Raw genomic sequence first — 14,657 nt, 5'->3', positions numbered from 1 at the left:
ACTCCTGACCTCAGGTGATCCACTTGCCTCAGCCTCGCAAAGTGCTGCTATTATAGGCATGAGCCACCTCGCCTGGTCACTTATTTCTGTTTATGTATGTTGTGCTTTGTTTTTAAAACTAGGTTAGCTAATAGTTCATTTTTTTAAAATACAGTTTTTGTATTTATTAGTGTTATTTTCTAATTCATTAATCTGGGCTTTATTAATCCTTCACTTCTACTTCCTTTTGGTTTATTTTGTTGTTCCTTTCCTAACTTTCCATATTTGTTTCCTAACTTCCCCAAACCACTGTTCAATTTGTTCATTTTTATCCCTTTCATCTTACCAAACTACCATCCTAAAAGTTGTAACTTACAAACTAGTTATCAAATTCAATATTTTTTCCTCCCTCTCTTTGTTTCTGACATAGCTGAACCTCATTGAGAATTCTTTTTGCCTCCCAAGACACTGCACACTCCTGATTTTTTAGCTTTTCAGATATGTTTTCTTTCTTCTTCTTTCCCTGAAGCTTCTTCCCCTACAATTAACCCATGTGAGTTTTCTAATGTTCCGCCAGCCCCTTGCTCTATATTCTCTTTCTCGGTGCCCTCTTTCCTCTTCATGTCTCTTTCCCTACAGACTACTTTTAAATCCATATCTTATACAAGAAACAACTTTATCTTCTCAGCTTCAGATATACATTTTGAGCTGCTTCTAGAAAGCTGTATTTGAGTCTGCTAGGAATTTAAACTTAATGTTTGGAACTGAACTCTTCACCCTCCCACCCTCACCCAACCTCAGATCATGCTCTGATTTCCATATCTCAGTTAGCAGCATCACCATTTTTTGAGTGTGTAAACCTTGAAAACTCTGAGTTATGCTTTATTTCCTCCTTTCATTTCCAGCATTCCATAGCTGTCGGTCTTGCCTTCACCGTGGGTTTCTCTTCAGGCCCCTTCTCTGAACCTGTGACCTGAATCCAGTCTGTGCTGTCTCCTCCTTGACTTATGGTGGTTTTCTGTTAGTTTTCCCATGCTCAATGTCTCCATTTTAGTCCATCTCAATTAACTTAGAGCTCTGATCATTTCCTCCCCAACTAGAAATCTCAAGTGACTGCCCCTGGCCCACCAGTGAAGAACTGGTTCCTCACCTGTCATCCAAGTCCTCCACAATGAGGCTCTAACTTCTCTCAAAGCTGTATTCTCCATATGCCTTATTCTGTTATCCTCATTTCTTCCTAATTTTTTTGGTGAAATTTTTAATGTATTTATTAGATTTCCAACTTTTATTTTAAATTCAGGGGTTCATGTGCAGGATGTGCAGGTTCGTTAGACAGGTAAACGCGTGCCATGGTGGTTTGCCGCACAGCTCATCCCATCACCTAGGTATCGAGTCCAGCATCCGTTAGCTATTCTTTCTGATGCTCTCCCTCCTCCCACTCCCTCTGACAGGCCCCAGTGTGTGTTGTTCCCACCATGTGCCCATGTGTTCTCATCATTCTGCTTCCACTTATGAGTGTGAAAATGTGGTGTGTGGTTTTCTGTTCCTGCTTTAGTTTGTTGAAGATAATGGCTTCCAGCTCCACCCATGTCCCTGCAAAGGACATGGTCTTGTTCCTTTTTATGGCTGCATAGTACTCCATGGTGTATATGTAACATATTTTCTTTTTTTGTGTGTGCAGTTTTTTGAATACCTTTATTGAGGTATAGTTGACATACAATTACTTGCACACTTAAAGTGTACAATTTGCTAAGTTTTGACATATACCCATGAAAGCATCAGTATAATAAAGATAACAAATATATCTATGTGCAGTGGCTCACGCCTGTAATCCAAGCAACTCAGGAGGCAGCGGCAGGAGCATTGTTTAATTTTGAGACCAGCCCAGGCAACATAGTGAGACCCCATTTCTATAAAAAATAAAAACCAATTAGCCAGGTGTGGTGGCATGTGCCTGTAGTCCCAGCTACTTGGGAGGCTGAGGCAGGAGGATTCCCTGAGCCTGGGAGTTTGAGGCTGCAGTGAACCATGATTGCACCACTGCACACCAGACTGGGTGACTCAAAGAAAAAATGAAGGCCAGGCACGATGGTTCACGCCTGCAATCGCAGCACCTTGGAAGGCTGAGGCGGGCAGACCACGAGGCCAAGAGATAGAAACCATCCTGGCCGACACAGTGAAACCAATGTACCACATTTTCTTCATCCAATTTATCATCGATGGGCATTTAGGAGCATTTCTATGTATATTTTAATCCTCAAACTTTGGTTCGTACTGTTTTCTCCACTGGTAACATTTTCTTTTGTTCTTTACTAAAATTTTATTTATCCTTCAAATCTTATCTTATACACATGTCCTCTGTGAAGACTTTCCTGTTGTCCCTGAACTGAAGGTGATTCCTTCCTCATTTGATCCCTGCAGATCTCTCTATTGTACTTGTTTTTCTTCTTTGACCTATACTTATTCCTTTTCTTGCTTTGTGTTCCCATTAGATCATGAGTTCTGAGAAGGCTGAACTACGGATCTCCTGTAAAATGTGACCCAGAACCTTTTAAATAGTAAGTGCTCAAATATTTACTGAACGTAGGAAAACTCTCTAAAAGGTGGTGAGGAAATAAAATGGAAGTCACTGAATGACTGTGCCCCAAAAAACAGCTTGATATTTATCTGAACTGTACATGAGGGATAAATAAACTTTATTTTGAAGACACTGTAATTCAGGGCCTCTGTTACAGCAGTTTAGCCTTTCAAGCAAATACAATGGGAAACACGACTATGTTAAGTATGTTATGACATAAATACACCACTAACATAGACAGAGGAAGGCTCGTTCATTCATTGATCTCTGGGGATGATCAGTTCTGTATGATAAATAAGTAGAGACCCAAGGGAGATCCCTTTAGCCTACATATGTTTAGGGAGCTCTTCAATGGTCTGAGCCTTTGCAGTAAGGAGAAACAGCAGTCTGGCAGCTGTGGCAGGAATCTGAGATAAAGTGGAGAGGCTCCTGATGTGACTCTGACCAGCAAAACCATCTGATGCTAGTGAGACTGAGCCCTGAGCTCAGCTTAGAACAACAGGCGAAGTCACACTTTCAAGGATAGAGCCAACATTAAAAAGTGGAAATAAAGGTGAGTCAAAATAGAAAAGAGAGAACAGGGGCAGGGGAGCCTGAAACTTTAGGGACCTGAGTTACAGAGGCTAAAGGAAAGGTGAAGGAGTGAGTTGCAATGTCAGTCCTGTTATGCCCGAAGGGCAAGTTCTTGATGACCAAATAGAAGAAATACCTTCCTCTGCCTTGGTCTGAATACTGAGGGATTGCAGGGGCTGGGGTACCTGGAGAGCAGATGTAACAAAGCCCAGGGGCGGGGAGAAACATCTAGAGTATCATTCTTAGAAAACATAACAGAATATCGATGCCTGTAGGGTCAAGGGTTCCATCACACCTTGCACGCTGCTAACCTAAACAGACTTGGGACCAAATCTGTACAGAGGGACCATCATTCAACCTGGCATAAAATTGACACTAAATTTGGCCACTTCCTGAATCTGATTTTGTCTGTTTTCGACCTCTCCTGTCTGATCCTTTGAATGTCTGAAATTTCCCCATCTCCTCAGGTTCCTAGAGGTGGGGTGAGGGAGCCAATCAGCTGCCTAGTTTCCTGAGGATAGACCCTGGCACAAACCCTTCTTACCAGCCTGAATTGACGTCACCAGTTGACAGCCTCATCTGCACCTGACACCAATGTATGAACATTGCTCAGAGTTCTAGAAGCTGGATTTAAACCTTTTCCCTCAGACTGAATCTCTCATCTGCCCTTCTTTCCCATAACTCTCCTTATTCACACGCCTAATCTAGACTATAGTTCTTTTTGGGGGTCTTGAAATCCATTGACCTGACCTATCAACCTCTCTCGCATAAAAGTGCTTGACCCCGGCGGGCGCTGTGGCTCACGCCTGTAATCCCAGCACTTTGAAAGGCCGAGGTGGGCGGATCACCTGAGATCAGGAATTCGAGACCCCTGGCCAACAAGGCGAAACCCCGTCTCTACTAAAAATACAAACATTGGTCGGGTGTGGTGGCACGCGCCTATAGTCCCAGCTACTCGGGAAGCTGAGGCAGGAGAATTGCTTGAACCCGGGAGACGGAGGTTGCAGTGAGCCGAGATCGGGCCATTGCACTCCAGCCCGGGCAACAAGAGCAAAACTCCATCTCAAAACAGCAACCAAAAAACCCCCAAAAAACCCCCAACAACAACATAATAGTTCTTGACCAGGCTGGCATAAAAAGGACATCTTGTAATGATGCGTAGCTGTAGGCTAGAAGGGAGTACAGAAAGGAGGCTTTGAGCATGAGTAGTTTTTGCTTTCGATTCCCTTTTCCTGCCTTGGGCGATCACGATTTCCCTCGCCTCCTTTCACCAGGGACATTCATTTGGGAGTATTTTCAGTTTAAGCCGCTAGGTGGTGCCTCAACCCTATCCGCAGCTCACCAAAAGGGCTTGCTCCGACAGCTGGGCAGGAGCGAGGATTTTTTTGGAAACTGCAGTGAACTGGAAGGAATGTACTCTTTTCTTCCTGAAAATCACGGACATCAACCTAAATGCTCCTTCCATGACTGGTTGCAGAGAAGGAATCCATTTCCCGACCTTCCCTGCCTATCCCTTCAACTCTTTCCCCCACCCTTTGCTGTGGATCACTACATAGCATGTACTAATTGGCATATAGAAGAGGTGCCTCTTTCTCTGAGTGGTCTGGGCATGCCCACCTCTCTAGTTTACCACAGGTGGGAGAGCCATGTGGTTAAGGGCACAGGCTCTGGATCTACAGGGCCAGGTTTGAATCCCGATTCCACTTACAAATGTTGTAAACATGGGCGAGTCACACAGTTTCTCTATGCCTCAGTTTCCTCATCTGGGAAATGTAGAGAAGGACATTGGCCTGTCTCAGGATTGTTCCATTGTCGTGATGTAGCTGTTATTTATTAGCACTAGATTTATTTGATCCAGTGAGACACTAGATCAAACCAAGCAAACTTTGGTCCTTGGTAGGCTCCATTTGCCGTCTTGCTGGCCCTCATGACAAAATATGAGTCCACATCTTTTCTAGTCTTTTCTCTAAGAAGGATCCTTGGTATGCCTCCTCCTTCCAGGACTGGGAGAATGCTACTTCTACTTCCGACCACAAAGCTGACACAAGATTGTTAACCTGCTCTCATGGTCTTGAACTTCTTTCCATGGGAGGCAGAATATCTACAGCGTGACTCCAGCCTTCCAACTCAAAGTTGGCTGCCCCGCCCCCCATCCCACCTGCAATCAGCCTGCTCTCAGCACTCCCTCCCCTTGTAACCACTGTGCATCAAACTTGGCATTTTTGTTCTGGTTTACATTTCTGGGTACTCTGGTATAAAACCTTTGAAATCAGTTTGGTTTAAAAGCATTTATTCAGTGGTTCTTATGGCCGGATACTGTGCCAATATGCTTTGTATCTTCTGGGCATCATCACTGGAGTGTGTGTCTTTCCTCCCCGCAGTCTAGGAGTGGGAACGGGCTCTCCTCTCTATCTCCACATTGCAAACAGTAGGGACTGCAAAGTCATTGGTTCACTGGCCAACTATTGGACGCATGGAACTGTGAAGGGAGAACAGAGTCGGTTCCCTGGATACAGTAGTCCTCTATTCTTTATTAAGTTTAAAATGAAATTCCCATCTTCTTAGGGGCTCACTCTGAAAATCACTGAGGGAATAACCTCTACTCTTATTGATAACAACTCTTGGCTTCTCCGACTTCTCTGAATTGTTTGTGCTTTATGTCCTTCCAATTTGTCCTCCAGTTAGTGGCTTCTTAACCGACTGTTGCAGGTAAGTGAGGACTGGATAATGGGGAAAATAAAATCTTCCATGAGCTCAGGATTTTTGAGATGATTCACCTCAGGTGTCAGGGTCTTGAAGCCTTGGGATCTGTTCCCTGTCCCTTAACAGCTGTTTGGTTTCCTCAGCTGGAGAACTAGCCCTTCCTTCCTGATCAGCTCACACAGGAGATGAACCTTTTGGTTAGGAGAGGATTTCTGTGCCTACACACAAAGGATACACATAGTCTCACTCATCCCTGACAAACAGATTTGTGCCTTGGATTCTGTGGTGAAAATATTTTGTCTTCTTTTTTTCTTTTATTAAAGCTTGCACATTTTTTGTTGAAGACTGCTGAAGGATGTTGAGTGGTACTTCTCCTGATATCCCCAAATGGGCACTAGGGCCATAGCTGGAAAGAAGAGGTGTGAACTATCTTCCATTGTAAGGAGACCCACCAAGCCCTGGAGGTCCCTGGAAGCCACCCCCACCCAGACTGGTTAGGAGGTAATGAGTAGTTCCTTCTACCATCAGCCACTTGTATCCCTCCTGCAAGTCTACATAAGAAAACTAGGAAGGGGGTGCTATGGTTTGAATCTATGTGTTCCCCCAAAATTCATTATGATGGAACCTAAGGCCCAATGTGATAGTATCAAGAGGTGGGTCTCAGAGGTGATTAAGCCATGAGGGCTCCACTCTCACAAATGAGATTACTGCCTTTGTGAAAGGATGCAAGGGAACTAACTCGGCCCTTTTTGCCCTTCTGCCTTATGCCATATGAGGACACACTGCCCCTTCTGCCATGTGAAGATGCAGTAAGAAGTCCCTCACCAGACACCAAATGCTGGTGCCTTGATTTTGGACTTCCCAGCCTCCAGAACTATAAGAAATACATTTCTTTGTAAATTACCTAGTCTAAGTTTGTTATAGCAGCAGGAATAAACTAAGATGGGGGTGTGTGAAGAAGGAGGAGTGGGAAAGAAAGCCATGAGTGTGAGGCATTTATGTTGAGAAATTATTTCTTCTCTTCCCCCTGGGTGAGGTGAAAGTTATATCCCCACTCTCTCACACCCAGCAAGCCCCGTGAGGTGAAGTTCCAATAAAATTACTTGTGGCAATTGGAGGTGCCTTGGAAGGGGAGACTGACATCTTATTCCCCAGTTGGATGACTTGCTGATCTGCTCTGGGCCCCACTAAGCAGGAGAAAGAGAACTGAGAGATGGCAGGGCAGGGTGGGGGTGTGATCAAGGCAAGTATGAACATGTCACCCATGGGCCTAGAGGTCATAGGGGAAGGTAGCTTGAGCCACTTAAGAGAGCTTCTGGCTGGGCGCAGTGGCTTATATCTGTAATCCCAGCACTTTGGGAGGCCAAGGTGGGTGGATCACAGTCAGGAGTTCGAGACCAGCCTGACCAGCATGGTGAAACCCCGTCTTTACTAAAAATAGAAAAAATTAGCCAGGCATGGTGGCGTGCACCTGTAGTACCAGCTATTCAGGAGAATGAGGCAGGAGAATTGCTTGAGCCTGGCAGGCAGAGGTTGCAGTGAGCTGAGGTTGTGCCACTGCACTCCAGCCTGGGCAACAGAGTGAGACTCCATCTCAAAGGAAAAAAAAAAAAAAGAGCTTCCAGATGAGAAGGGGACTCTGGCAATGAATTGCCATGGTGCTGTCACAAGTACCCCTAGAAGTGGAAGCTATGGGGAGCAGAGAGGTAGGACCAGAGCCAAGTCTCCTTGGTCAGGGAAGTGTGCTATGCTGGGGCCTGGGAGCCCTGAGGAGAGCTCTCACATGGGCTCCTCAAAAGAGCAGGGATTTGAACACCAACCACATTGAGGGTGTTTAGAGCTAGTCCATGCTGCCCTGAGAAGCAGAGTAACCTATGGGGAGAGGAACCGCAGCAGTCAATTATAAGAGATACCTCCTTCCAGCCCTCTGCCTCCTTCCTACTGACCAACTGAAGAAACCAGGCCTTGAAAAGTGGGTAGAGGAAGCACCTCCGAGCCTTCATGACTGAGTCTTAGCTTAAACCAATTGTACTCATAGGAGGAGAGGACATGATGTGTAGATCAAGTTTGAGATTAAAGTTTTAACTGGAGTAGTTTTTCCCCCAAATGATCAAAACAAAAATGAATTTATAATCACATATAATAAAAGGTCAGTAGGCAGAGCAGTTCTTGGATTGGTCAATTAATTTATTCAATAATGTCATTGGGAATATGGTCCTTTCCAATTCTGTTGGCTGATTCTTACTCTGGCTACCTCACGGTCCCCAGGTGGCAACCACAGTTCCAGCTGTCATATACAAACAACAACCTCCAAGTCTTAGTAGAGTAAACTTAGTAGAGTAAAACAAACACCATCTTACTTTGCTCACAGATTCTGTGCTTCACAAATTTGGACAAGGCCCAGTGTGGGGGTGGGTAGCCTACCTCTGCTTCACAATATCTGAAGCCTTGATTTCTCTTCCACACTGCTTTTTAAAAATGTAATTATTTATTTTTAATGAACAAGTAATAATTCTACATATTCATAAAGTACATTGATGTTTCAATACATATAATGTGATCAGATCAAGGTAGTCAGCATGTTCATCTTAAACATTTATTATTTATTTGTGTTGGGAATATTCAATTTCCTCCTTCTAGCTCTTTGAAACTCTGTATTATTAACTATAGTTATCCTACAGTGGTGTAGAAGACTAGAACGGCTTCCTCCTATCTAGCTGTAATTTTGTATCCTTTAAAAAATCTCTCCTATCTCTTCCTTCCTCCTACCTTTCCCAGTCTCTAGTATCCTCTGTCCTACTTCTTACTTCTAGGAGATAAACTTTTTTCTGCTTTCACATCAGTGAGAACGTGAGGTGTTTAATTTTCTGTTTCTGGCTTACTTCACTTAACATAATGTCCTCTAATTCCGTCCATATTGCCACAAATGACAGGATTTCATTGTCTTCTAATGCCAAATAGCATTCTATGGTGTACATATATCACATTTTCTTTGTCCACACATCTGTCGTTGGACACCAAGCTTGGTTCCATGTCTCAGCTACTGTGAATAGGGCTGCAATAAGCATGGGGGTGCAGATGTCCCTCCAATATAATGATTTCTTTTCCTTTGGATAAATTCCCAGCAGTGCGATTGTGAGACCATATGGTAGTTCTATTTGTAGTTAGGAACCTCCATCCTGTTCTTCATAGCGGCTGTACTAGTTTGCATTCCCACCAACAGTGTATAAGAATTCCCCGTTCTCTGCATCCTCATCAGCATTTGTTAGTTTTTGTCTTTTTGATAATAGCGATAACTGTGGTTTTGCTCTGCATTTCCCGGATGATTAGTGATGTTGAACATTTTTTTTCATGTATTTTTTAGCTATTTGTATGTCTTCTTTTGAGAAACGTCTCTTCAGATCCATTTATTAATTGGATTTTTTTTTTTTTTTTGCTATGAAGATATTTCAGTTCTTCATAGATTCTGGAGATTAATCCCCTTTTGGATAAGGAGTTTGCAAATATTTTCTCCCATTCTGAAGGTGGTCTTTTCACTGTGTTGATTATTTCCTTTGTTGTGCAGAGCTTTTTAGTTTGATATAATCCCATTTGTTTATTTTTGCTTTTGTTATCTGTGCTTTTGAGGTCTTATTCATAAAATCTTTTCTCAGATGAAAGTACTGAACCATTTCTGCTATGTTTTCTTCTAGTAACTTTATTGTTTCAGGTCTTACATTTAAGTCTTTGATCCATTTGGAGTTGATTTGTGTAAAGGGTGACATATGGGGAGTCTAGTTTCATTCTTTTGGATATGGATATCCAGTTTTCCCAGCAATTTATTGAAAAGACTGTCTTCTCCCCAATGAGTGTTCCTGGCACCTTTGTAAAAAATCAGTTGGCTTCAGATATGTGGATTACTTTGTGAGTTCTCTGTTCTGTTCCATCAGTCTATGTGCCTGTTTTTATGTCAGCACCACGCCATTTTGGTTACTACAACTTTGTAGTGTATTTTGATGTCTGGAAGTGTGATAACTCTAGCTTTGTGCTTTTTGCTCAGGATGGATTTGGCTATTTGGGGTTTTTATGATTCCATATAAATGTTAGCATTTTATTTCTATTTCTGTGAAAAATGTCATTGGTATTTTTATTGGGATTGCATTGAGTTTGTAGATGGCTTTGGGTAGTATTGCCATTTTAACAATATTAATTCTTCTGTCCCATAGGCACAGGATGTCTTTTTATTTGTTTGTACCCTCTTCAGTTTCTTTCAGCAGTGTTTTGTAGTTTTCCTTGTAAAGGTCTTTTACCTCTTTGGTTAACTTTATTCCTAGGTATTATTTTGTAGCTATTGTAAATGGGATTGCCTTCTTGATTTCTTTTTCAGCTACATGAATTTGTTCATGTACAGAAATGCTACTAACTTTTGTGTATCAATTTTGTATTCAGCAACTTCACTGAATTCGTTTTCAGTTCTAAGAGTTCTTTAGTCAAATATTTAGGTTTTTCTGTCTATAAAATTATGTCATCTGCAAACAAGGGCAATTTGACTTCCTCCTATCTAATTTGGGTGCTCTTTCTTTCTTTCTCTTGCCTAATTGTTCTGAATAGAACTTCCAGTCCTGCGTTGAATGAGTGGTGAGAGTGGACATCCTTGTCTTCTTCTAGTTTTTAGAGAACAGGCTTTCAGCGTTTCCCCTTTCAATAAGATGTTAGCTGTGGTGGACTGAGTTTTAATAATAGAAAATAAAGGATAAAGCTTTGAAATCTGCCTAGGATGCAATTAAGGATGCAAAGGGCAGATTTGATTGAGCTTCAGTGAAGGAGTAATTAAATTAGAGAAAAATGAAATTGCTTTGTGTTCATACACCATTGAGTTGAGACAGAGCAATATACTGGTTACAAGCCTTTGGAACATGATTTGTTCCAAAAGGGACACTTATATCCTTAAAAGCAAAGTTTATTTTACTTTTATATGATATAAAAGTAATTATCAGTTGTAATTACTTTTATACGATAAACTTTTCTTTTAAGGATGTAAGTGTCCCTTTGAACATGTTCAAATTGTGCAATTTTTTTTGTCTTCAAACCATTCTGCCATCAAAGAACACAACATGGGAGGTGAACAAGGAGAGTAAAGGCAAAAGTAATTATCAGTTATAATTATAATTATGTTTTATCAGCTTTATATTTATATTTATAATTATAAGTCATAATTACTTTTATCAGTAAGAAATTGTAAAAGTTTCTGGATGAAAACATAGATTTTTCCTAATACCTTAATTAGGTGCTATCTTAATCAGAAGCAAATAATAAAAATCCTGGTGTTAGGTCTTCATAGATTATTATGCACTTTGAGATGAGAGTTAGAGATGAAGATGTAGGATTATTGGTCTATACTGCCATTGATCGCCTTCTTAGAGTAAACTCAAAGTCCACCAAGAATCCAGAAAATCATGTCTATTAAAAACTTCTCAGACCAGACATAGGAAATGGAACATCTATGAAGCTATTCTAGAATTTATTTCCATCTTAACTGATTTGGTTCAAATATTCAACCTAGAGGAGCTCCAATTCATTCTTTTGGATCTAATGAATTCCTATAGAGCTTTTAGTACCTTTTCCTCTCTCAATCAGGAAAAATGTAGCTAGCTGTTGTGGATTACCACCTTGTGGATGGCACCAGGCATGGCTTCCCTTGCCTGACGATTACTTTCTTGCCTGGTCACTGGCCACCAACTATGGTCTTAACTCTGCCTAAGATTCCCTTTTCTACTGTCCCTGACCATGGTCTCAACATAGTTTCACATGAAATTCTCTTGTTTGGCCATGATCCTGGCTCCGTTTATTATTCTCTGTGTCTAGCTTGGTTAAACATGTTCAAATTGTGCCACTTTTTGTTTTCAAACCATTTTGCCTTTAAAGAACACAACATGGGAGGTGAACAAGGAGAGCAGTTTTTGCAAAGAGGAGACGACACTGATTGGAAAGCATTTATGGTGCAGCTATAGCTCAAAGTATTCATCTGTGAGTTTTGCCAAGTTCAGCATATCTTTCTTTCTCTGCTTTCATGGGTGCCCTAGGGGCTGTCTTCCCCTCTCCAAACTATACAGAAGCAGAAACATACTTATGAGCCACTGGCCTAACAGGAGAAAAGAAAACTCTGATGCATGCCTATATTTAGCTAGAGTTTTCCATCCCCAAAGGCAGGCAAGCCTGGAGCTAGTGAATAGGGAGGAGGAAGAGGAGGTGGAGGAACAATGCAGATGGGAGTGTTTGAAATGAGGAGGGAAAAAAACTTAGCCTCGGTGAGGACTTGGGATGGAGCAAGTGGTTGGTCCTTAGTTACCACCAATTCATCCATTGTCCATGCACAGCCTATTGTCCTACAGTGCTGGATCCCTGTAAGGCCCTATATAGAAGTTGAGAAACTTGGGACACGTGTGTAAGGGAGGAGCTATGAAAGGGAAACTGCATCACTGTCCAAGGAAGAACAGTTCAGAACCACTCAGAAACAAAAGATTTTTCTTTAAACCAGCGAAGCCATGGGCATACTCCCATTGTTACATACTTAGTGAACAGAGCTGATTTTCTAGCTTGTGGGTGAAAATGATGCATTTCACCTGAATTTTAAGCTCTGTGGCTGCCAATTTTAGAGGGGTTAATCTTCCAATTGATAATATTATTTTACAGATTCAGATAAATTACAAGGTAAAAAATAATATTCGACCTGGATGATGTATTATGATGTATATTTGGGTGTTCAGTTTGCTCTGGATGCAAGATTTGGCATTCCATTGATTTAATATTCAGGGTTGGCTAGTCTGAATCTGTGGCTGATAAACCAAGCCAGCTTTGCAGGTGGTTACTAGTGACTTAGCTGGAAACCCAGCTGTCCAAGTTCTGGCTCCAAAGTATGTATTTCTAACCTCAGATTCCTGCTTGATTGCTTTTGTAGAATTAAGTATACAGAGATACATCATCAAAACGACTACCAGGATTTCTTGAGTCAATTTTAGGAGAGAATTATGTTTCTATATCTGTGTGTTTTTGTGTGTGTATGTGTGTATGCACTGCAAAAATGTAGAAGATGTGATTATAACACTAGAGGACGTTATAATCTAGTTAGGGAGGTAACATATGATGTTATAGGTTTATCTTTAGCATTCCCTAATGACTAAGCTATCTCACAAGTATTTCTTGGTCCCTGAATATGTGCTTATATACATACATAACAGGACATTAACTCAGGAAAGAATGAGATCATGTCTTTTGTGGGAAAATGAATGGAGCTGGAGTCCCTCATCCTCAGCAAACTAATGCAGGAAGAGAAAACCAAATACCACATGCACTCACTTATGAGTGGGAGCTAAATGATGAGAACTTATGAATACAAAAAAGGGAACAACTTGAGGTGTCGACTTGAGAGTGGAGGGCGGAAGGAGGGAGAGGAGAAGAAAAGATAACTATTGGGTACTGTTTTTAATACCTGGGTGATGAAATAATGTGTACAACAAACCCCATGACATGAGTTTACCTATGTAACAAACCTTCACCTGTACTCCTGAACCTAAAGTAACAGTTAAAAAGCAATAACAATAAAAAAAAGCCCAGGGCACTAAAGTTGAGGTTTCAACTGAGGTAATAGATATGGTTTGCCAAAATGAGATGTGGGAAAAAAAAATACAAGAGTTTCAAAATCAATGGTTATGAAGAGTTCCATGGCTGGGCGTGGCAGCTCACGCCTGTAATCCCAGCACTTTGGGAGACAAAGGTGAGAGCCTGGGAATTCAAGACCAGCCTGGGCAACATGGCAAAACCCCGTCTCTAGAAAAAGTACAAAAATTTGTCGGGTGTGGTGGCAGGCATCTATAGTCCCAACTACTTGGGAGGCTGAGGTGGGAAGTTTGCTTGAGCCTGGGAGGAAGAGGTTGCAGTGAGCCAAGACAGCGCCACTGCACTCCAGCCTGGGTGACAGAACATGACCCTGTCTCAAAAAAAAAAAAAAAAAAAGAAAAAGAAAAAAAAAAGAGTGGTTCCACGATTCTTGGATCACCTAAATCAGATCAAGTGCAAAGTGTGAGGATTACATTTTGCACACAGGATTTCACTAGAGAAAACTGAGTTTTGACCCTACAGTGAGAGAGAGAGAGAGAGAGAGAGAGAGAGAGAGAGAGAGAGAGAGAGTGTGTGTGTGTGAATGCACCTGCTTCCTCCCTGCCAGCCTAATTGGGGGGGGGGGAGGAGAGGGGCTTCAGGTGATTAAAAGTGCACACTGTGTGCTCCTTGCAGGTAGAGAACACCTCAGATATCTAAGGCAGCTATGGCAGGAAAGAGAGAGTAGAGAGCCTAGTATTGTGTGTTTCTCTGAACCTTTCAGCTGTTGGCGCTGATGGGGTAGAGTTGTTTATGTCCTGCCTTAGGGAACAGCCTGGCAGGACATAAACTGCCAAGAGCCAGGGCTGAGGGGATATGGAGAAAAATACCTACTTCTTGGGACCTTAGTCGGAGCCACACAAGTAGCCTCCAAAGAGCCCATGGAAACACCTTCAGCTTTAAGCATGTTGGACCCAGAGAGTCTGATGCCAACTTGCAGTAGTTCCCAGTTGCCAGCCAAGCAGGAACTTCCAGTACTTTCGGCAACCTTTCTGCTTCAGCCTTCCTGGCCCAAAGCTGGTAATCAGTAGGGAGGATATCAGTAAAGAAAGGGAGAAAGTGCTCACTAGATCCCTTTCCCTGAGGTCACTGCAGCCCTTAGTAAAGATGGGGAAAGAAGCAAGTTCCTTTTTGAGACAGTGGAGCATAGTGGGTGAGAACACAGATTCAGTAATCAGACTCATTCAAA

At 42.1% G+C, this 14,657-nt stretch overlaps 1 protein-coding gene across 1 annotated transcript in view; it reads right to left on the bottom strand.

Moving 5' to 3' along the window:
* Positions 1–14,657, bottom strand: part of POU2AF2 (POU class 2 homeobox associating factor 2) — a 106,416-nt gene that overhangs the window by 51,524 nt on the left and 40,235 nt on the right. Inside the window, exon 2 of the mRNA XM_074015746.1 lies at positions 7,617–7,705. Coding sequence (XP_073871847.1) covers positions 7,617–7,705 — 89 coding nt within the window. The remainder of the gene's footprint in view (positions 1–7,616; positions 7,706–14,657) is intronic.

This window comes from Macaca fascicularis, chromosome 14 (assembly GCF_037993035.2).
Source record: "Macaca fascicularis isolate 582-1 chromosome 14, T2T-MFA8v1.1".
NCBI classification, from domain to species: Eukaryota; Metazoa; Chordata; class Mammalia; order Primates; family Cercopithecidae; genus Macaca; species Macaca fascicularis.
Note: the sequence above shows the minus strand (reverse complement) of the source record. Positions and strands in the feature narration are given on the sequence as shown.